The 24568-nt window shown below is 31.4% G+C and overlaps 1 protein-coding gene across 21 annotated transcripts in view; it reads right to left on the bottom strand.

The window, feature by feature from the left end:
* Positions 1-24568, bottom strand: part of PARD3 (par-3 family cell polarity regulator) — a 670322-nt gene that overhangs the window by 270476 nt on the left and 375278 nt on the right. For all 21 annotated transcript variants that reach the window (XM_031939686.1, XM_031939702.1, XM_031939690.1 and 18 more), the window contains 5 exons: positions 18575-18700; positions 16812-17194; positions 10988-11127; positions 9057-9185; positions 7041-7079 (listed from right to left, as the gene is read on the bottom strand). In XM_031939686.1, the coding sequence (XP_031795546.1) occupies positions 7041-7079; positions 9057-9185; positions 10988-11127; positions 16812-17194; positions 18575-18700 (817 nt within the window). The remainder of the gene's footprint in view (positions 1-7040; positions 7080-9056; positions 9186-10987; positions 11128-16811; positions 17195-18574; positions 18701-24568) is intronic.

Raw genomic sequence — 24568 nt, 5'->3', positions numbered from 1 at the left:
GATTTATATTAAGGCAGACTTTCCTCAGCAATAAAATTAGAGGATTTCATAATCTTTGTGATCTTTTCTCATTCTAAAATTCAATTATTCTTTTGTGAGGTCTTTAAAAATAATATAGAAGTTCATATAGTATGGTTTCAAATGGTCTTAAGCAGGGAAAAAAAAATGACCTCTATATGAACTAAGAAATCATTCACCTTCTAATATTCTAATATATTTTGATCTTAAGATAAAATTTTCCTGAAATTAATGTCCAGGTTTAGGTTCCAATAACAGTATTTTCTAAACTCAACCTCCCATGAACAATGACTAATTATAAGCACAATACAATTCTCAACCAATCTGCACTAATTTCATTTCTGGCTGAGAAATGAAGAATAAAATACAGAAATGATTTTGTTAAAGAGGTTAACTAATCCAAAAGAATAGTTTCAACAACAACAAAAAAAAAAGGAAACAAGAATAGTTTAGTTGTTTAAAAAAAAATTCCTTGGATTTGGCTGTATCTAAAAGGAATGTTCCAAATTAAAATAAATGGTGGGTTTTGTTCACAATGAGGATATAAAAATTAGGCCTATGAATTCATCAGTGTAAGAATCTCTAAGGGCAGAAAAGTGACAAAATAGATAAGCGTGCCAGGCAGGCAGACAGGAGGACTTGAATTTAAATCTGATCTCTAACACTTACTAGCTATGTGACCCTGGGAAAGTCACTTAATCCTGCTTGCCTCAGTTTCCTCATTAATTTCAATCTCATTTAAGATGAGATGGAAAAGAAAACAGCAAACCCCGCCAGTATCTTTGCCTAGAAAACTCAAATGAATCATAACGAGTTGGACATGACTGAAAACAATTTAATAACAATATGGAGAATGAATGCCTTGATGGGGGGAATGTAGGGGAATGCCTTTAGTATAATTTCCTTTGTCTGTTGTTTTCCTTCAGAGCAGAGATCATTTTTTTCCTTAATCTCCAGCAATTGGCAAACTCGATGGCTAAGCAGGTTTGTTGAATTAAAAATAATTCAAAATTGTCAAGATCACAGAATACAGTGAAGTGATTTGCTCAGGTTTACATTGTGTGAGTCAGATATGTGGCTTGAAGTGAGATCTTCCTGGTTACAAGGGCAATTCTCCATTCTCTATATTATCCTGCCATTGTTCATGTATTGAAAAAGTAAACTAGCTTCAAATAACTGGATAAAACATAAATATTCATAAGAAGATATATAACCTATTGGGTTTAAGAAATAAAAATCAACTCATTTTTGAAACAATTAGAGAAAACCCTCTTATACAAAACTGATATCTTGAAGTAAAGGTCATTTTAAATTACTATAGCTAAATGAAGCTACTCAAGTATGTAATTTGTAATAAAAATGGGAGGGATGATAAAGTAAATCTTGGCCCCCTCCATTACGGCATAGATAATACCTATATACATTGAAATCATAACAATGTATTTTTACACTGCAGAGATGACAAGTATAATACAAATATTTAATGATAATACACTTTTTAAAACTCCAACATGGGAACATGAATAATCTTTGAAATCTGCCCCCTCTGCCAAATGATGTAGTAATGATATATGAGACCACTGCATATAGTTCATTGGCTGAAGAGGCATAACTAAGAATTTTTTCACTTGAAAATGTGCAGTATGGGAGGAAAGAGAGAACAGTAGCACAGAAGACATAAACAGGATTGAGCTGTGACTAGAAGAATTTAGGTTCATGTACCCTCTCAAGACAAAGGTACACAAACAGAAGGAAAGCTTTCTATTGACTAAGAGCTGCCCAAATTGAGAAGATGCTTTCAGGGTCCCCATTAGTTTTAAAAAAAAAAAGGCAGCAAATATTTAATAAAAATTCCTTGTTCAAATTGGAAAGAAAGGCCTCAAATAAGGCCTAAGAAATTCATCAACAAGGATTATATCTTCAAGGAGAGAAAAATAAAATTTAGGATTAAGAATGTTGTAACAAAAGAGGAGAACAATACCCCTTCTCCCAATTCTCTTCTCCTCAGTTATGCTGTGATTCCCTAATTATCCTTCTTGTTCCAAGTACCTAAGTCCTCCCAACCAAGTGGAAGTATCAGTAAGGAAAGTTTGCAAGGAACAAGAAACACAGTTTTCAGATAAATGAAAATACCCCCAATCCCATTCTAGAAAAGATCCCATCCCCCCAGATGTTGGTGTTGGAAAGAAGAGCAGTGGTCTAACATAGTATAAACTACTAGGAGATACAGTTAGTTCTATCATTCTAATGCAGAAATGACCTAAATGCAGACCTACAGAAACAATTACTAATTTAAATGAATATATTGCATTATGCTTTAAAAAATTGCATTGATGAGTATATTGAGGTTTCTATATCCACCTCCACTGGGGAAAATGTAGAGAAAAGAGAGAAAAGTTGGCAGGTATGCTAGATAAGTTGCATTTTTCAATAAAGTTAGTTCCTTTCTTCTCAGCATAGCTTCTCTTTATTATCATTAAAAAAATATATATTTAAAGGGTAAGCTGCACTTTATATATATATATTTATATATATATTTTTTAATATTAGATTCATTGAGATCCTGTCACAGATACCCAAATCAATTCCTGTTTTAAGGCTAGATTTTTCCATTATCAAGTTATTGAGAATTCCTCTTAAAAAAAGGTTTGGATCATACATAATAACTCTAAACTCTCTGTACTATAAAATGAGTCCAGTGTACATATTTAAATCCTTCAGTAGTTACTGATGTCACTCAATGTGAATACATTTAATTATGAAGTGATCTCCATATTAACTTTACTAACTACCTCACCTGGTCTCAATTTTCTCATCTGTAAAACAGGAATGATAACATTTCTACTACTTATTTGACAGGATTGTTATGAGAAAAAAAGAATATCTGAGACCATAAATCACATGGAAATAGAACCTATTAAAAATGCTAAGGAAATTCCTAATTCTAATACGGCTCAATAATTTTCTTGACTTTTTTCTATCCAGTATCTCAGCTAAATGGTGCAATAAATAATAGATCCTGAGAATTGGCATAAAAAGACCTGTTTCAGTTTTAACTCGGGCATCCAATAGTTGTGTGACACAGATCAAATCATTTAACTGTTCTCACCTTCCCTTTTATCTTCTGTAAAATAAGCAAGTTTGAATTTGATGTTCTCTAAAGTTGCTTCTAGTTCTTAATTTTTGATTGCATGACTCTACATGCTGTACTACCCATTCCCTCAATATTCCATCTCTTCCTTTTTCTTACTTCCTGTTCCACAGTCATTGTTGCTCATCTCTAAAATCCATTGAGTGCAGAGAGAGAGGGCAAATGAAATTTTATGAGGGGAGAGCAGAAGAAGAGAAAGAGCAAGGAACTGGAGGGATGAGAAGTAGGGAGGGAAGGGAAGAAAGGGAGAAGGAAGACAGAGATAGAGATGAAAAGAAAAAGGAGAGAGAGAAAAAGGAGATAGAAAAGAGAAAAGGGGGGAGAGAGAGAGAGAGAAAACAATAAAATGTAAATTTAATTCAACAACTAATTTGAAATGTGGAAAGAATGACAGGAGCATAACAGAATGCTGGCTTTGTTAGTGTTTTTAAAAGCTAAAGGTGACAAATGTTGATGGCATGGAAGGATCATTTTACAAACTCTCTTAGAAGGAAAGATGTGAAAAGAATGGGAGAAGGGGGGCAGAAATCTCAGATGGTAGAAGATATTAATGTCTACAAAGGCATCAAATGAATGAGATTTTAGCATGTAGAAATCACTTCTTAATATTTGTTGATTGACTGGTCAATCCACAAGTTTACTTTTTCACTTTTATAAACTCTTGATGAGAATGATCTCTCTCTCTCTCTCTCTTTCTCTCTCTCTCTCTCTTACACACACGTGTGTGTGTGTGTGTGTGTGTGTGTGTATGTATCAAGGATATCCTTGATAATAGGTAAAAGCAATAGACAGGAATCCATAAACAATGTTTAACAGCAGACCACATCTCTTTAATCATAATAGGCTAAAAAATGCTGATTATTGATTGTTTTAAAAAAAAAAGAAAATAAAGAAAGAAAAGCTTTAACATGATGGATTAAAATGCAGCCTTAAATTCTTTTCTTCAGCAAGGAACATCCCATGCAAATTTAATGTTTATGTGGATTTAAAAAAAAAATGCAAATATAGAAGAATTTTTTTCATTGACTGAAATTTACATTAATTTCCCCCAAGGCAATTGTAGTTAAGTGACTTGCCCAAGGTCACACAGTTAGGCAGTGTTAAGTGTCTGAGACCAGATTTGTACTCAGGTCCTCCTGACTTCAGGGTTGATGCTCTATCCAATGCACCACCTAGCAGCTCCCAATTTACATTAAAATTAAGTGAAGCATGCGCATATATATATATATATCAATCAACAATGCTTTCTTTTCTTCCTCAATATTGTAATGGTAGAAGTATGCATAATCACTTAATTTGTAATAATATCACTTATACAAACATCTATCATTACAATGCATTGGGAGGTGGGAACACTGAAGTAAAATACAGAATATTTATTTGTATATGATATGGCATATTTCAGTGTTCACAACACATCGAGAATTCTGCAGTATACCCATAATTTAATTCCTAAGTATCTTGGGGATAAGAAATATGGAACAAGCATTTTAATTGTGATGATAACAAGAAAGAAAAACTCTTTTTCCCCAAGAAAATGAAAAGAAGGGACACAAAATAAAATGAATTCATCTTAATTTTAAATCAAAATTTTAAAAAACCTCTCCCCCCCAAGTTTTTTCCTAGGTTAAATATTTTAATTTCCTCCATATGTTAGATAAACACTAATGAATCTTATTTGTACATATATGCTGAGATTCATTATTCTTATTAGCTGAGCTAATATGTCACATCTGGCAATAATTAAGCTCTTTTACAAGTCAAATAACAGCTGCTAAATAATAGAGACAAAATCTAAATATTTTTAGAAAATTTGGTTTGCTTTTGTTTTTATCCTAGTATAACTGGAAATCTTTCATATGTTAGATGCAGATTAAATTTGTGGTTACCTCCCAAAGTGTTAAACTATAAATACTGTATTTTTATGTAAAAGTTACCATTACAATAACAAAATAATTGCTTTCTTAAAGTAATTTTCTATAATGCTATCAATGTTATGGTGATTTGGCAATGAAAAGTACATTATAAGCCATTCTTATTAAAAACAAAAAAAAAAGTTATAATATGCTTTCTGTTAGCAAGAATAAATACTTCCACATGAATTCTTAATTATCTACATAAGGATAGATATATACTGCTTGTCCACAGTACGCATTTATCAAGATCAAAAAACTAAGTTTCTGTTTACTTGAGTTAACAATAAGAATGTTTCACATTATTTATGGAATCTGATCAAACATTCAAAAATTTCATAAACAACTTTTTGATTACTTTGATTATGCTTTCCTGAACACATAGAGATTATAAACAATTCAAATCAGGATAAATTCAAACATAAGATCTTTGCATTCTCGTAATTTTGAATAATTTTTTAAAATATGTTTTGTTAAATATAAGTATTTCATAAGTATTATGGAACTAAAGAAGAATCTGAAAAGGATGGATGATATTTACAAGAATCTTCAAAAGCTTAACAAAACAAAAGACAAATGATATTCATTTACTAGCCTAGATTCAGAATTTTATTTACTTCCTTGGATTTTTGACCATCATAAGAAGATACCCAATTGATCAGGTATAATTGGTCTGTTATAAAATCAGACTTACTGGCTATTTGAGATGCTATTTTTAACAGAGCCATTTGTCTGTCTTCATAACTTTTTACTTAAAATATTCCACAATTCCTCTAACTTATTGGCAAAGTGAACTAATTCTAGTCAGAAAGAAATGGTTGCACTTTAATAGGGGTCATTTCTCATGTGATAAGCAGGTGGCGATGGTGCCTTAATTTGTTGTAAAGCAGACAATATCTCAAGTCAATGAAAGTGTTTCCCATACTTAATCCTTCTTTATTGCAGAAACAAACAGAAAGCTATTCTCAATATCCAAATTTTGTATGTCATTTTAGAAATGTTTCAAGATGTTTCTTTCTCAATTGTCTAGAAGATATTGTGTATTTGAGGAGAAAAGTAACTACAATTAAATCAGTCTTCGATGTAAAAAAAATATATAATAAATCTAAGAAATACAATAAGATATGAGAAGAAAGGAAAATTAAAATGTGATTAGCAAAGGTAATTAATAAAAAAGTTAGATCCATATGTCTTTCCAAGAGTATAATTAGGAAATGATACAACCATTTTGGAGAGGAATAAGGAACTGTGCCCAAAGGGCTTTAGAACCGCATATACCTTTTGCTCCAGCAATCTCTATACTCGATCTGTACCTCAAAGAGATAATAGAAAGGAAAAAAGGACCTATATGTGCCAAAATGTTTGTAGCAGCACTTTTTACTGTGACAAGGAACTGGAAATTGAGTGGATGCTTATCAGCTGAGGAATGGTTGAATAAGTTATGGTATATGAAGCTAATGGAAAACATTCCATTACTAAAATTGTTCTATAAAAAATGAGGAGGAGGATGATTTCAGGAAAGCCTAAAAAGACTTACATGAATTGATGATGAGTGAAGTGAGTAAAACCAGGAGAACATTGTGCACAAGATTATGTAATGATCAATGGTGATGAACTTGCTTGTGATGAACAACAATGCTGTGATTCAAGGCAATTCCAAAAACACTTGGCATATAAAATGTCAATTGAGAGAGAGATGGAGAGTCAGAGAGACAGAGACAATTATAGATACTAAATGTAGATCAAAGTATAGCATCTTTATCTTTTTGTTTGTTTTTTTCCTTTTGGTCTGATTTTTCTTGTACAACATGACAAGTATTCCTTGCTATCTTAGGGAAGAAAGGATGTAAGTGAGAGAGGGAGAAAAATTTGTAACAAAGTATTTTTTACAAGAAACGGACGTTGAAAACTATCTTTAATATATTTGAAGGAAAATACTGTAAAAAAAAAATTCTCACCGTTTCTTTGGCAATCTGCATCTGACTTGGTTCTGCATTCTGGAAGAATCAAAGAAATATATAAATTTAGATGACCAATACACAAACACACACACACACACACACACACACACACACACACACATGTGTGTCCAGTGACAGCCATCTCTAAGATGGCAATGGGTAAAGGGAAGAAAAAAAACCTTATATTAACTTTATAGTATATTTAAAAGGAATAGTAAGTAGAGTACACAATAGATTTGCAGTTTTATCTTTTTTTTTTTTTAGAAAATGTATGGAAATGATGGTTTTATTAAATAAATTGAAATTTTAATAAATGCAAAAAAATTGTTTTACTATGCTTTAAAACATAGTACAATGTTTCATTATGTATAACATAATAAAATGTTATGTTATATTATATATAATATAATAAACCTAAATGTTTGTATGTTTTAACATATGTTAAAACATAGTAAAAATATGTTTTACTATGTTATACTATGTTTTTGAATAATGTTATGGAAATGGTTGTTTTATTAAATAAATTTAAATTTTAAGAGAAAATTTTTTTTTAATTTATCTCCATCCCCTTGAAACAATTCATACCCTAAAGAAATGCACACATGAAATAAAGTGATGTTTTTAAATAAGATGCCTAGAAAATTAGATTAAACAACAACAAAAAAAAAAATTCCATGGATTTTGTTAAAAACTCTGGGAAAATATTCTAATTCAATGGAGCAACTTGGTGGGACAGTACTTACAAAACTTGCCCTGGAATCAAGTTCAAATGTTACCAAATATACAAACTTACTAGATGTGTGACCCTGCTTACCTCAGTTTTCTCACTTGTAAGACAGGGATAATAATAGCATCTTTGTCCCAGAGTTGTTTAAAGGACCAAGTTACATGTAAAAAAAATTTTTGCAAAACCTTAAACAACTATATAAATACAACTACTATCATTGTTATCATCATTAGTACTCATAGCTTCCTGATTTGGATTAAGTATAAATGAGATGAAAAATTTGTGATCATACAATGGGACAAATAGCAAGCTTACAAAAGGCATATTTTCTGAAATGTGACATCTATGAAATAATTCACTTATCTGCCTTCAAACCGAGACTACATAATAGCTTTATAATAATTACCATTTGTTATAAGCAGGGGAAGGGGAGAAACTTCCTTTATGACAAAAATTCTTAATAAAGGGTCAATGAACATATTTTCTTAAAAATACATTCTTTTCTTAACTGTATGTCAATATAATCAGTTTTCATTGGAATCTTATGAATTTTTTAATCATTTAAAAGGGGTAAATGGGTTTCATCAGACTCCTCCAGGAAATCATGAAACAAAAAAGGATAAAAACTCCCTTTTTATGAACTAATTTTCAATTATGCCTACATAAACCTTATAACTATTTGTTATTTCAAAAAATGAGGCAGATAATTTTTAGAAGTTTCAAAAGATTACTTACTTTCATATCTCAAAGAACAATAATTTTGTCAGAATGGATATTCCCCTTCCACCAATGTTTTTTTCCATGACTTTCTGTGCCCTAAAAATATCATCACCTGTTGGCCATCTTTCTGGTGCCTCTCCTATTTAGTCAAGCTAATCTTTAACTGAAAAGGACACTATCTCCCTAAAATCTCCATGTCCATTTTAGTACGGCCTGCAAAAAAGTTATATTCCAGCAGTTCATCTTTTTATTTATTTTATTTCATTTTTAATTTATGGAATAAAACAAGCATTTCTATTTATACTATTTTTATAGTAGAGTTTTATATAAGCAAAACCTGATGCTATAGGAAGAGAATTTAATGGAAATAGAAAAGAAAACACCTTTTGTCTCAAAGGTTCGAATCAACTTTCAGAGCTGAAAAAAGGATGAGAAGTTGCAGGGAAAGAGAAAATGTAAACCAAAATACAAATGGTAGTTCCAAGACAGTCTTCTCAGAACATAGATAACCAGCTCAATGACCCGTGGTAATCTGAAAATTTTCAACAGCTCTCTATCTTACACACCATTTCCCTTGGATGGAAGGCTTCTTCCTGACGAAAGACAAGAAGGCTCACAGTTCCTCCCATCTTGGTGCTTCGTAGCAAGGCAACAACTGCCTCTTGGGTTCTTCCTGTTAAATCTAACCCATTTACCTAAAACAAATTTTAAAAATTAGCATTTTAGAGTAGAAAAGAACCAAGACAAATGGTGCTGCTGATACTTTTCCCACAGAATGTGTTATCCAGTTATTTATAAAGAGCAGATTTGAATCAAGGTAGAAACTCCTTCCATTGACAGAGATCTGAATTCTCCACATATTGTAGTTTTGATGGCTGAAAAAACAATGCATGATCTAATAAACAAAGTTGTGGAGATGAGCTCTCTGAATTTAGCGCAGATAGTCCTAAAACAGATACACAAACTGTAATTGCGCCTAAGCCCAAAGACTTTGTGAGAACAGTTTGAAATTGGGTCTTCTGGCACAATCTTGGAGAACTCAAGAATACTTTCAAAACATGATAGAGGTGGATATGACTGGCTGTAACTAATGGACTAGCATCAATCTCTTACAATATAATTAGCAGATGGGAGAATTGGACCAAAAGCATCAATGTATTTCTTATAGCTAAAATAATGCTTTACAGATACATAAGAAATTATTAGCAAAAATTTAAATAGTAGCCATTAAAAGCAACAAATAGCAACTTGTCTAGAAGAGTTGAGTTATGGAATAGGAATTTTAAAATGCTAACAAGCTTGGCTGTGATATAAAATTTCAAGGACATTTTATAAGTTCTTCAAACACTGAAATAAGTATTTGCTATTTCAGCAAGTAATGAAAATCATGTTCAAAGTAAATGATGATTCCATTAAAATTTTATAGTTTTAACCCAGGAAGTTTTGAAAAGTCCTCTTCCCCTGTCTGGTCATACTTTTATTTGGTGATTCTTCAAGTCTCACAATCTCACAGAAAATATAGAAACTCATTATGTTAATGTTGGAAAAAAATTTCTCTTGACATAAGACAGATTTTTAGGGAGAGGAAAAAGAATCTTCTAACATTGTGATTAAAAAGCTCTTTACAATTGAATCAGGATCACAACATGGTATTTTCACCTTTGCTATTGCTTGCTTCCTTCCTTATCATTTTTCTCTTCATTTTTGTCCCTTTTGATCTAAGTTTTCTTGTGCAGCATGATACATGTGGAAATATATTTAGAAGAATTAAACATGTTTAACCTATACTGGATTGGTTGCTATGCAGGGGAAGGGGAAGATGGGGAGGAAGGGAAAAAAGTTTGGAACACAAGATTTTGCAGGAGTGAATGCTGAAAACTATCTTTGTATATATGTTGAAAAACAAAAAGCTATTATAAAAAAGTCATTTACAATTAACAAAAACATATCTTTGGAAAATTTTTAAAAATTCAAAAAAAGTTATTTCAAAAAAAGATGTATATATAGAAAAAATTGGAGGAAAACTTGTAAGTTACTACATACTAAGGATAGTATCTATATAACCCTTTAGTATAAAATAGCAAAAACTTATTTTATAATTTTATATTTTCTAATCAAAAAATAAAGCATTTCTGTTTCTCAGATAAATTGCTAATCAAGTAATAAATTCAAAAGTTAAATCTATTTATTAGCAAAACACTTAATAATTTGCCCAAAATTTCAACAAAATAATGTGTTTTTTTTTTTTAAAGGTCCATTCATTTTAATCAACTATCTCATTTTTTGACTAAAATGAATGGATGGATTGGATATTTTGTCATCATGTAGATACATCATGTAGATACATCATGTAGTCTCACACTGCGAAAAAAAATTACACTAATTGAACTGTATTGTATGTACTCTGCTGCTACTCTACTCTGTTTTACACTGAGCATATACAAGGCCACCTAAAAGAAACAGACATGTAATTCCCCCAAATTATTTAATCACTCACCTCCACAAGCCTATCTCCGGCTTTTAGTCTACCATCTTGAATAGCAGCCCCTCTTGGGAGGATATTTTTCACATAAATTGGAGCTGAGCCACCAACTAGTACATCCCTGGAAGTGATGCTAAAACCCAAACCTTCTGAACCTAGGTAAATAATAGAAATTTTCACCATTTGAAAGTGTTCTGCCTTTAAATAGTTTATTAATGATCCCAACAAACTATACAGGCAGGCATCTCTGTTCTGTATCAACTTTTGCTCAAATGTTCTGAGAATTAATGAACTTACAGGAAATCAAGAAAGTAAACAGCATTGCATTTAAGAGAATAAGAAACTTCTAAAACTAAAACTAAAATCATGGAATCAATTTATTGATAATGACTGAATTTTATCATCTTCATTTGGTACTCTTGCATTCTAGCTAGATCTTCATATGATTATATGTAATTTGGATTGTGCTATCTAAAATAAGAAATAATTATTGAATCGTTTTTAAAAAATCTTATTCCTGGCTACTTCCTCTAAAAATTATCAAATTACACTTAATGGTGATAAAATTAATGAAGCATTTAAATATGACTAATTTGAATCCTTCTGATTCTTAAATTTTTGACAGTTTTTTGACATGCAATATCATGTTCAATATTGTGTAAGAAGGTGGTTATATGATATCTAGAACTGTCAAGTAATAATCTAAAATGAAGGGAGGTAAATTCAAAGATAATAACTTGTCAATTTAATTATGACAAATTTCTACTTTAGTTTCAAAGAAATATTTCTGAAGATCTTAGATTATATTTCTTGGACACACTTAATAAAAGGTACTCTGTGCTACCTGGATATCATTAAATCAAACAAAAAATCTAACATGTAAAGATGTAATTTTATTAGCTATGTGATCACAAGATTATCACAATCTCTGTATGTCAGTTTCCTCATCTTTCCTCAACTACTTTTCAAATATCTACTTCACAAAATTGTATAAATCTGAGGTTAAGCTTTTAGTAAATAAAAGTGAAAAAAAAAAACTCCATTTAGTTGAAATTTTCAGTCAATTCAAATCAAGAAACATTTATTAACTGGCTATTGTGTGCTGAGCACAAAACCAAGTGCTGGAAAAATGCATTTATGTCCCTCATAGAGAGGCATAATGTATGAGTGTATGTGTGTGTGTATACACACACACATATACACACACACACACATATATAAACATGTATTTAGCACTTCACTTAAAGAAAAAGATACATAGGTACATACGACACATCCAAAGATAACTGTAATATTAAAAAAATGCTCAGAGGATCATAGATCTAGACTTAGAAAAGGCCTTAGCAATCATATACCCCAAATATCTTATTTTACAGATGAGAAAAATAATCATTACATTACATTTTTTAAACATATATGATATGGCGCAGCTAGCTGGTGCAGTGGATAGAGCACCAGCCCTGAAGTCAGAAGAACCTGAGTTCAAATTTGGCCTTAGATACTTAACACTTCCTAGCTGTGTGACCTTGGGAAAGTCACTTAAGCCCAATTGCCTCAGCAAAGAAGTATATGATATGAATTGTGAGGATGCCCTGTATATCCTCGTAATTTAAACCCCTACTTAAGCAAACTGTCTTTTGTTTCTTGTTCCCACCCATTTTCCTTCTCTGTGTCTTTCTTCTCACATTGTTGCCTATATCTCAAAAGTCTTTTCAAATTTGATAATCTAATGAAATTATTATTCATAACTTAAAACCCAATTTAAATGTCACTTGAAGCACTCTGATTTCCTTGGTTGATTGATAATACCTTTATCTCTTAGCCCTTTTCAATGCCCAAATGTATTTAACATGTAATATTATTTATTAAATCTATCAATTTACACTTTACCTCCCCACTTGCCACACTTGCCACAAAACTCCTTGAAGACAGAGTTATATTTAACCCATATTTTATTTGTATTCCTAACTTCCCTTCTATCCTACCCCAACTCCCACCCTCTAGTGCCTAAAACTGTGCTATGCTCTACAAAGAGGACCTCTTAGTAAATACGTTTGGCAGGAGTAACAATGTTTTAGAACAATTATAGAGAAAGGATAATAGAATATGAAAGAAACTGGAACATACAACTTCCTTATCAAAACTGTTTGTAAATACTAAGATCTCAAACAAAATTTTACTTATTACAACTTTAAATTACATAATCTGTCCAGTAAGAGATGATGAAAACTTTGTTGTTGTTTTTTTTTTCCAAGATTGGTCAGTTTCAATGAAATAATTCAATATGCTCATATTTTAATTTATATATTAGAATAGAATATTGTATATAATTTAATTTAATGTATTCATACTTTAAGCTATTTGCTATGATCTATATGCTATAAGCATAAAATAATGTCTCCATGATAATCCTTTCAAATTTTTCTACTGGAATATTCTCATAACTATTTTAATAGAACCCTAATGACTTACAATATCATTTTTAAAAGGGAGAGGGGGGTGAGAGACCTAAACTCACTTTGCAATCTTAATTTCTATGAATTATAAAGACTGAGTGTTGCTTGAACCTCAATATTATTAAAATATCACCAATAACCCCTAAATCTGTATGCTAAAAGTTCAAGTAGTGACCTTTAAAAGAAAGATAAATAGATATCAATTTTCATTTAGAAAAGTCAACAAAACATTCTGTACTGACTGAAACATATTACTGACCTTCTCCTCTGACTTTATTAAAAAGCTAATTCCTGTGAAAGATCAGAGTATTTGAAAATGGCAAAATGACAATAAATATTAAGAAATCATAATTATAGAAGCAAAGTCTTGTGGCCTATCCTAATTTTGTCATTCTGGATGTTACAGTTCCAAAAATATGTTAGAAAGAATCATTTCATTGAACAATGTCACACTTTTTATCAGAAAAAGACAGATAATTTATTTCTAATAAATCATTATTTACGATATGGGGTTGAAATTTGAGGTTTTCATTTATTATGTTTTAATGAAAGCAACAAAGAAATTTTAAGCTAATAATACCAATTGGTTTAAAAAAAAAAAAAACACTGCCTATTACCAAAATTGTATTTATTAAGTTTCCATAAGGCCATTTTTCCTACAGCATCTTTCATTAGAGATAATCAAAGACAATCAAAATTCCCATTCTATTCATACTTATAATGCACTACTTGGGGGTATACTTAAATGTTTTGCTTCATTTATTGCTCCACATGGATGATGCCCCAGTAATCAAATGAAAATAACATTAAAGAGATGGGCTTTCCACTGTGTATGTTGGTATTAACAAATGCAAAATAATAATAATAATAAAGCTAACAAAGGAACCTTATTTATTTCTTCTACTATTATCTATATATGAAACAAAAAACTATTAGACTACTAAAAATACACTATCTAGACTCTGATGCTTTTTAAGTGAAATGATTTTTTTAAAAAATAGCTAACTATTATTTCTAAATATAAAAAGATTTTGTGATGACAAGTACAATTTCATATAATCACCAAAAGTCAACTACCATGCTGGAATTTTTCAGGTATCCTTATCAAAAAAATAGTGAAAAATAATAATTTTATAAATTAATGGATTTGGAGTTGCTTTAAAAACCAAGGATCTTTAGACAACTGGGAATGTTTACATGAACACTTCTAGGGAAAATCAGATACAAAATAGGGAAATTTGTCATCATAAGGAGCCCCAGGCATGTTTTTGGTCAATTTTCTATGGACATTTTATGAAGTTATTTTATTATATTCTTTCTAAATGAGGAGTGCCATTCAGTGAGCATGAAACATAACCGAAAGAGCCACCATCAGATTTATGCTGATGCCCTTAAGTCTTGTTGGAGGAATATCCACTGCAGACAAGTTGTCAATTCTGGCTTCTGTCAAAGAGGTTTATAGAGCTGAAAATTCAGAAACCAGAAACAAGCAATGTGGGATTCTTGGGAAGTTCACTTAATACTAACATTTTTAAGAAAGTTTAAGAAAGGCTTCTCCAAATCTTTATTCAAAGTAGAAAATAAAGCATTGGTAGAGTCCGAGGATTTGAAGACCAATTCTGATGACAGACAACCACTTTGGGTAGAAGTTTTCTTATTTTACAAATGAGGCAGGATACCTTACCAAGTGAAAATTATATAATTCAATGGTATTGACTGTTAATTGCCGTCATGAGCATTAATCTCATATTTAAAATAAATGATAAAGGTTCTGAGTTTTTTTTTAAACATTTTCTTTTGTTCTAGATTGAAACATACTTTTTTCCACAACTCATTCTTGAGAACCTACTTTATCTTCTTTGCATTTGGCTGTTTTCAACTGTAATAGTAAAGCTATGGAGATGTGTCAGAAAAGCAATTAGTTAATTTGGTATGTTGAAACAACCTATCAATTCAGATTTTTTTAAAGGCAATCAGTTATTTGATTGAATTGATTAGTTGAATCAGCACAAAAAATAGATGAAAAAAATATGTTGGGGCACAATTGACTTTAAGGTGGTATTAAGACATCACTGGCAGCAAAAAAGTGATGACTCTGTTTGAGATAGCACTCTATCTTAACAACAGTATCTCCTTATTTGAGGCCCATACTATCCATCTTGCCTTTTCAAGATCCTAAAGGCCATTTAGCCAGGGACATTCTCTTTTCTATTTCAATTTCATATATAGTGACTCTCTGACGAACAGTTTTTCTATCACAACCCTTTCATAATACAGGATTGCTCTATAAATATCTCAAGCTCCCAGTGCTTCAATCTAAGCTACTGGTAAGTATGACTTGCTACCCAATTCATACTCAGCTATACACAAGGATCTTATACCCTTCCTTGAAATCACTCAGAAGTGATACATATCAATACTCATGACCTCTGAAGTTATTTTTTCTGATTCTATTCTTTTGTAATTTATAATTCATTTCCCCTTTCTCTATGTCTTATAACCTCTACCTGTTTTTCATCCTTACCATGACCTTTATTACTTTTATCACTGTTTCTTAATCTGTATCCACTGCACTGACTCCACTTACATTTCTTCTTTATCATAGACCCTTGGTATATCAACTTGCTTCCAATTATTTCCAAATACATTGCTCCCTTATCCTTTCCCAAAATACATTTTTCTAAAACCCAATTGTGTATTACATTCACTATTTACCTCCTTCTCTTCTATTCATGTGTTGCCAAATGGAACAGGGAGAATTCCCAAAATCCTGATGACAAGATCTGTGACAAATTTATGCTGTATCATCAGATTGTAATCCCTAAGCATGGGTGTCCCAAAAAGTGTGTTTGGCTTTATTGTTTTCTTGCATTATACTGTCCCACTTGGTGATATGATCACCTCCTACAGGCTTAATTAACATCTCTAGGAAGATGGTTCTCAAATTCATATATCCAGTTATAAACTCTCTCCTGAGCTCCAGGCTTGCAAGAGTTTTTTCTACATCTCAGATTGGATATCTCATAAATACCTCAAATTCAATATGTCCAAAAAGTGAATTCATTACATTTCCTCCTTCTCTGAATCAGTTCCTCAACTGAATTTTCTATTATGTCAAAATTGATTATAGAATCTCTACTTGATTATAAAATATCTAAAAGCTTCTTTTATCTATTATGATCTTCAAGCTTTATTTTAACTTGTAAATAAAGTTGTGATCAAGAATAAAGTATAAAAACATCAAAGAATATACTGATATTCATATTTTTAAACACTTCATATGTATGTAGGGGTCAATGATCTGAAGACGACTCACAATATAATAAAAAATTAGTTTCTAAAAAAAACCAACTGAATGCAATAAAAAACTAAATATGTCTTACCTTTCTTAAGCTGGATATTAAGCTTTTTCCCTATTTTTTTGGTGCTATAACCACTGCTTTGCGTTGGACTAAGGACATTTTGCTGTGAGGGAGATACAGTTGATGGCAGTTTTCCTGCTATGTTGGCACTATGAGGTAGTTGTGAATAAGAGTCTGTTTGGTCAGCTTGATTATTCAGTCTGGGGATTCTTTGGAGAGCAGAAAGTCCTGCACTATTAACACTCTTGTTATCCATATATTGTATATCAGGGTTGAAGCGGTTAGGGTAGTAATTGTTCTTCTCACTTTGAGATAGTTGTTCATATTGTTCTTTCTTTGCCGCAGGGACCACTTCAAACCAAATGATGGGTGCACACATGGCTTGGCGAAACATATCTTTTGCTCTGGGTTTCGGAATGAATGAAAATTAGCAAATTAAGACCGGCAGATCAGGAGTATTATGAGCATAATTAAGTAGACTTAATTAAGCAATGAGAACTGACAGAATTGCTGAAAGTAAAATGAAAATTAAAATACCAATAATCTATTGATCAATCTTACATGATCTGATGAAGGTAAAGATACTGCATCAGATATGAATTACATGTTATTCTTGGGAAAAAATTAAGAATAAAATTAGTTATAACTGAAGTATATTACACACTAGTTCTTGACTGTGGTCCATATTAATTAACAGCTTTATGTATATCGCTAAACCTCCAATGAAGTTAAATATCATCTTCAACAAAATTAAATATCATTATCCATATTTTCCAAAACAATTTTTGAATATTTAACAGTAAATTTGTAAGTATTCCAAGAATAAAATTTTGTACAAATTTATTTAGAAGTTTAAATAGTAACTAGAATCTGACTTCCTACTGCATGCTGTCAATATATGGGAAAAGTTATCTGAAATCTATGAGTACACTGACATCTGATACTAGGGTCAACATTATTTGTCACCTAATTTAAAGCATTAAAAGTAATGGGTTCCATTCTCATTACATGGTTGTATAGGTGCCCAATATTTACTTAAGTTCTCCATTCTCTAGCCCACCTTGAAAAACCACAAAGAGGAGAAGATGATGTTTTCTCCTTTAGGCATTACTTTTAAAACTATAGCAAATATCTCCTGGAATTATATCCTTTACATTTTTAGAGCAGATCTTTCATACTAGGATCCAGGAGTATTTCTTTCTTACGACTAATCTTTGAAAAAGAGCATGGCAACTTCTTAAGATAAAGATATTGTGAAAACTGGAAGAATGGTAGATTTTTCTAAGGTACAAGGCAAGAAGCAGAATATGAACCCATGATGGATTTAAGTCAAAGGATGTTTCACATGTAGTTTAATGGTGGAGATTATATAATTATTGCTACTGTTAATCAATTATCTCTGATTCTTCCTGATCCTGGGAATCATATTGTCCATTAGATTAGGTTTTCCTGGGCAAATATACTGGAGTGCTCTACCATTTCTTTCTCTGGTGGATTAAGGCAAACAGACATTAAGTGGTTTGCATAGGGTAACAAAGTTAACAAGTGTCTGAGGCTGGATTTGAACTTCAGTATTCCTCACTCTTGAATGAGCACTCTATCTACTATGGCCATTTAGTTGGCCTGATTATACAGTAGCTTAATTAATCAAAAATTTTAAAGAAGGTAATGAAGAGCATTGCTATCAGCAAGCCATGTTGGACATTTTGCTTAAAGATTTCAAAAAGCCATATAGAATATCTAAAACTTGAAAAGGTATAATGTCTCATAGCAGGTATACTTACTGTTCAAATCTTCTGTTGCGAAGATCTCCATCATTAATGCTGACAATACAATCATTCTCATGAAAAAGGTTTTCTTGTTCAGCTTTACCACCTTTTTCCAGTCGTTTCACTAATAACCCCAGAGTTCTGGAACATTAAGAATGCAAATGATTGTACATGCAATAAATCCTTAGTTCATCCCATCCTCCCCATTTAGAAGCACTGTGAAATTCACAAAGCCTTTCACTGGAAGCTGGGACATAACACTAATCTGCCAGCAGAGATTTTTCACCTGAGACTGCCATCCCATTATTTCAGATAAGAAATGTAACAATATCCAGAAGAACTTGAACATCATGAACAGATCCCATTGCCAAGAAGGGAAGAAATCACTTTTTGACTTGTCAGAGCAACAAATTTTGGAAACAAACTATAACATTCTGGCTAACATGGATAACTGCTCGAAAAAGAGCTAGCCTGATGTCTCAGTGAATGTTACATTGTGCAACATGTGAGAAGCATGTTTTTGTCAACACTTTTGGCAGGGTTTTTGCTGTAAGGCAGTTTTGTGCACTGCTGAGGGGGAATGATTCTCTTTCAGAAAAAAAAAATAATAATAATTAGATACCTCTGACATAACAGCTTCTGTTTAACAGAGGAATAGCTAGGAGAAACATACATGGCTTAATCAATTATTGGGTCTTCCTGAGATGAACTCACAGATTCGAGAGAGAATAGTTTCCTGAGTTAGCATTTACATTCAGTAGATATTTTAGTTTGTGCATTTCAAAACACTTTGCTTCTTACAATGCTGACTAGGATAATAATTATATTTCGATTTGAAGAGGTGACAGAATCAAGCTGACTAAGGAATTTTAAGGCAATTGCTGAGGAGGCCTAATGATTTTTCCTTTCAATATCATTCCACACAGATAAAACTTTAAAAGATACCTTTGAACATATTGAAAAAAGTAAAGTATGAATTAAAAGTACAGCTTTGAGTAGCTAGATATCACAATGAATGATTATTGAACATAGAATCAGGAAGATCTGAGCTCAAATTCTACCTCAAATATTAACTGACTAGCTATGTGATCCTGGGCAAGTACTTAATTTCCCTCAGCTTCTAGATCATCATCTGTAAAATAAAAGATTTAGCCCTGGTAACCTTTAAGGGCCTCTCCAGCTTTAAATGTAGGATTCTATGAATTTCCCCCTCATTTAGTATCTTTCTGAATGCTGGGACACAGCATTTATGACAACTTTTCTATTTTTTAACTAACAACCTAATTTACCTAATTGGTATAGTTTTGGTTTTTTTGCATTAATTTGGTTCCATATTTAATAAAAAGAAAATAAAGTATCATTCCTATATGGGAACTTAGTCCTTACACAGCTTTATCATCATTTTCATAATTTGGGAAAACATTTTATACTAATTTTGGCTTTCCTATTTCAATAGTTTCACACAATCAGTCTAAATACTCAAATCTGCAATGTGGCAAAATAATATAGAAGACATTGAAACTTCTTTGGAATCAGTAAGTTTTCCAATAGAAAAATATATTAAAATGAAATACTATTTCATTTAAGCTCTTGCCTTCAAGGATCTTTTCTTTAAAGAACATGGAATCTAGTGGTCTCTTTTTTGCTGTGCTCTAATCCTGACTCTTTATTTATATCTTTCATGGAACAATCTTATTTAATACTTATGTGCATAAAAGGACCTTAATTTCCTTTTAGATTTCAGTATTTTTAAGGACATAATCTATGCTTTACTCAAGTAAGAACAAGATTAAACATTCAATAAATGGTAAATGAATGAAAGCACAAGTACAGAGAAATTGATGGAATAAAGCAACCACTTAGTAAATGTTTTATTTAGCTGGTTAAATCAAACAATATTGTTTATTGATCATATTGAGATAAATTGATCATTGTTGAATGGGATTGCATGGTGAGATTCTATTCCATGAAGTTCATATCAAAGATGGATCTAAATTATTTCAAAGAAGAGAACAGTCCATTTCAACAGAATTCCTTGGTATTTCTCATTTTGTTGGCTATTCACAATAACTAATGAAGTTATGGCCCAGTTTTGACAAAATTTTGAAGTCTACTCACAGTTAACAATCACCTTGCTAATCCATAAATCATATATTAAAAGAAAAGCATAACTAATAAAAATATTTTTAAGTGGGCAGATGTCCTATGATTAGACTGACTTCACAAAACACCATTTTAAGAATTTAAGTTTTATAGATAATTTTAATGACAAATGTAAATGTTATGAGAATCATTCTTGGATATTCAGGATCCAAATGGAGAATTTAAGAGGAAAGGACAGTGTTAACTTGAATGACCATTTAATGAATCTATGATCAATAGCTAGGAATCTTCTAGAAAGATATTCACAAATTACCAGACAACTGTCTTAGTGCTGATTTTTTTTTTTTTTTGAGGAAAATAAATAAATAAGTGAGGCTGTCATTCTCTTCGCAATACCCATCCTCCAAAAGGACAGAATCCCATAAAACAAATATAAGTAAATGTTTCTAATACAAATCAAAGAAAGTGACCTTCAGATCAAAGTTATGATTTTGTGAAACACAAAGTGGGAAATTTGAAAAACAAAATTAAATTAAATTAACATTAGATATTCCCTTAGTTTTTACACAGCCATTCACAAAAATAATGAATGGCACTTACATATAAATGATGTCACAGTCATTAAACAGGTAATGTGAAAATGGAAAATGGAAAACAACCATTCAAATTGTAGTCTCCCAATTCCCCCAAAATATAGATCATAGCTTTCATTTATAAGATTGTAAAAACTATAAGCTTCCTTAGTCTTATATATTTAACTACTATTGAATTTGTTGTTGTTAAAACATTTCCAATCATATCTGATTCTATATGACCCAGTTTTAGGCATTCTTTCCAAAAATATTGAAGTGCTTTCCCATTTCCTTTTTTAGCTTACTTTATGGATGAGGAAAATGAAGGAAACCAGGTTAAGTGACGTGTCCAGGATCACCCAGATATTAAGTGCCAGATTTGAACACATGAAGACTTCAGACCTTGCACTCCATATGCTGTGCCATCTACCTGTCCCTACTGTTGAGTATATTGAATATTAATCCTCTTCTACATGTCAGGCACTCTGCTAACTATTAGGAATACAAAGAAAAGCAAAAGACAATCTCTCAAAGAATCCATAGTCTAATGGAGAAAGAATATTCTTAAAAAGAAACTGAAAAGAATATTTGGAGGAAAAGAGGTATAATATACAGGGCACAAAGAAATCCTACAGCTGAATAGCTGATTAGGTCCCCATCCTTCAATGGAGAATCTGAGAGGAGCTCTCCAAAATCCAACCTCCTACCTCTCCACTCAGAGAACTGATGAGTACAATGAGTACTAAGTAGCTAAGGAAATGTGAATTTTAGAGTTGAGAATATCTTCAAGAATATGAGTTTGTGGAGATAATAATGAATAGAGGAACCAACTGAAAAGTGATGATTTGGGGCTACAATACCCATCTCCTAAAACATTTCTTCTTTAAAACTAAAATGAGATTTTTAAAATATGTACGTAACCATTTGTTACCAGGAATTCAGCACTGTTAGAATCTTCCTGAATATATTCAATCTATTTTTCACTTTCCATAACATGAATTTAGAGGAATGCAATGTGCTTGTAGTAGAAATCATTTAGCTCTCTATTAACAGTGATCATTATAATGGAGTTTGTGCTGAAATGAATCATTAATGAAAAGGGTACTTATTTTTCATTAAAAATATCCTCAGTGATCACAGTACTATTTTGTTTAACTTTGGAAAATCCATCTCCTAAAAACCTTTTTATTATTTAGATAAATGTGATCTTTCCCCTAAATTCAGAACAAGCATTTTCATGATATAGTAACATAATAATGTTTTTGAGGATTGCTCAATATTTGTGGTGTTGGTAGGCTATATCAATAAATCTACTTATTAAATGATGGCTTGTTACTATTATCAAACTTTTACAAATTTGATCACATTATTTGATTGATATCACTTCAAAAATGATTAAACAAAGTTATATTTCTCTTCTTACATAATTTATCTTTCTAATCTAAATACCAGAATGTTATTAAAATCAACCTTTAGTAAAAACACTATGATACAAAAACAAACTACAAGTCAAACACACATTATCCCTCCATAATCACAATCCACAAAACCTACTGTGTTTATTGTCTAAAGCCATCATCTCAAATGCTGAAGCATTTCTCCAAGATTTCAAAACTGACCCAATTTTAAAGGTAGACTGACTCTCAAGCGATACTTCACATACTCAGAGTGAAATCAAGTAGAATGAAAGAAGCTTAAGATAGCAGCTTGCTGATATCTAAATACTTGACATTATTAGGTTCACTCTCTCAAAAACAGAATGAATTTTAAAATAAATTATTACAATCTATGAAATTAACCCATTTATTTTAATGGGTGAAATATTATTTCAAGCAAAACCAAAGAGGATCTTAAGTGAGCAGAAATTTCCTGATCTTCCATTCCACCTCAACTGGTCTAATTATTACTGGAATTACTAACTTTTGAAATTCAACCAGATACATTAGGTGCCTGGATATCACGTGTTCTCTCCCAAAAAAGTAAAGCATATGGGCAATTTGTGGGAAGATGGTGGTTTGAGGGGAGGCAAAGGATATATAAATGTCACAAAAAGAGCCTGATCCTTTTCCAAATAAATTGAAAAATTAATCCCAATCCCAAGCTACATTTTAAAAATATTGCTTTATGATTTACAAAATATTTCTATTCTCATAATAAGAATATGAGCAAAATAGCAAAAAGAATCATCAATTTTACATATAAGGAAACTGGGGCTCATAGGTTTAGTGACTTGTCCATGATCAGACAATAAATGTAAGAGTGGGAATTTAAAGTATTCTGAGTTCAGTGTTTTGTTTGTTCTGTTTACAAAAGCACTAGAAAGTCCTTGATTGAGTGTTCTAGCTTTGATTATTCTATTTCTTCCTGTATTTGTCAGATTCAGTATCATAAAAGAAAAAACAGTTAAGATAAAAACAAAGAATAAAAATAAATCACTTTCTTTGGGAAACTTCTTCAATTATATAATATTAGGCATATCTATCATAAGTCTTATATACATCTTGTCTTTCCTGTCAGAAGAAAAACTCATTGAGGGCATAGAGGTTCACTTTTGACTTTTTATGCCAAGAAGTTTAGATCAGAATCAATTTATTGATTGACTTTTCAATAAGAACCTGGCAAGAGTAAAACTGAGATAGCAGGTCTCCTAAATCCAAATTACTAATATGCTAAAAGCACAGGAATACGAGATTGCTAAAAACTTGAAAGGATTGTAAAATGAAAAGGTGCAGTATGTAAAAGAATATGGTCTAGTTAACTCTAAAATAAAATAAAAGTGCTTAGTCAATTTAAAAAAGCTATCCTTTAAGAAATATTTCTTAAGTCCCTGCTTAGTAGAAAGAACCAGACGGAAATTAAGCCATGCAAAGTATCTGGTACATAGTATATGTTTAATACATTCCATTCTCAATATTTGTTGATTAATTAATAACTTGTGATTAGTTAATTGTCTGATAGTAAAAACTGCACCATGAAGAGGGAGATGGGAAAGGAAAAAAAGAAAACTCTCCACCCTGAGGAAGAAGCCTATGTTTATCCTTTCAAGATCAATCACAATGTCTGCCCAGCAAGTATATAGTTCAAAATTATTTTGATACATTAATATATGGAAGCATCATACTAATAAGGACATAGGACTAGAAATCAAGAATAACTAGAATCAAAATCTGGCTAAATAGGCATGAGTCACTAACCAGCTCAATGTCTCAGTTTCCTCATCCAAAAATGGGAATTGTAAGCCTTGTATCACCTTATAACTTAATATCACTGGAAGAATCTAGATAATACAAGAAAGAACTTTGAAAATGTGAAAATACTAAATAAAAGAATTTTT

The sequence above is a fragment of the Sarcophilus harrisii genome, chromosome 5 (genome assembly GCF_902635505.1).
Source record: "Sarcophilus harrisii chromosome 5, mSarHar1.11, whole genome shotgun sequence".
NCBI lineage: Eukaryota > Metazoa > Chordata > Mammalia > Dasyuromorphia > Dasyuridae > Sarcophilus > Sarcophilus harrisii.
The sequence above is the reverse complement of the archived record's forward strand: the minus strand, read 5'-3'. Positions and strand labels throughout refer to the sequence as shown.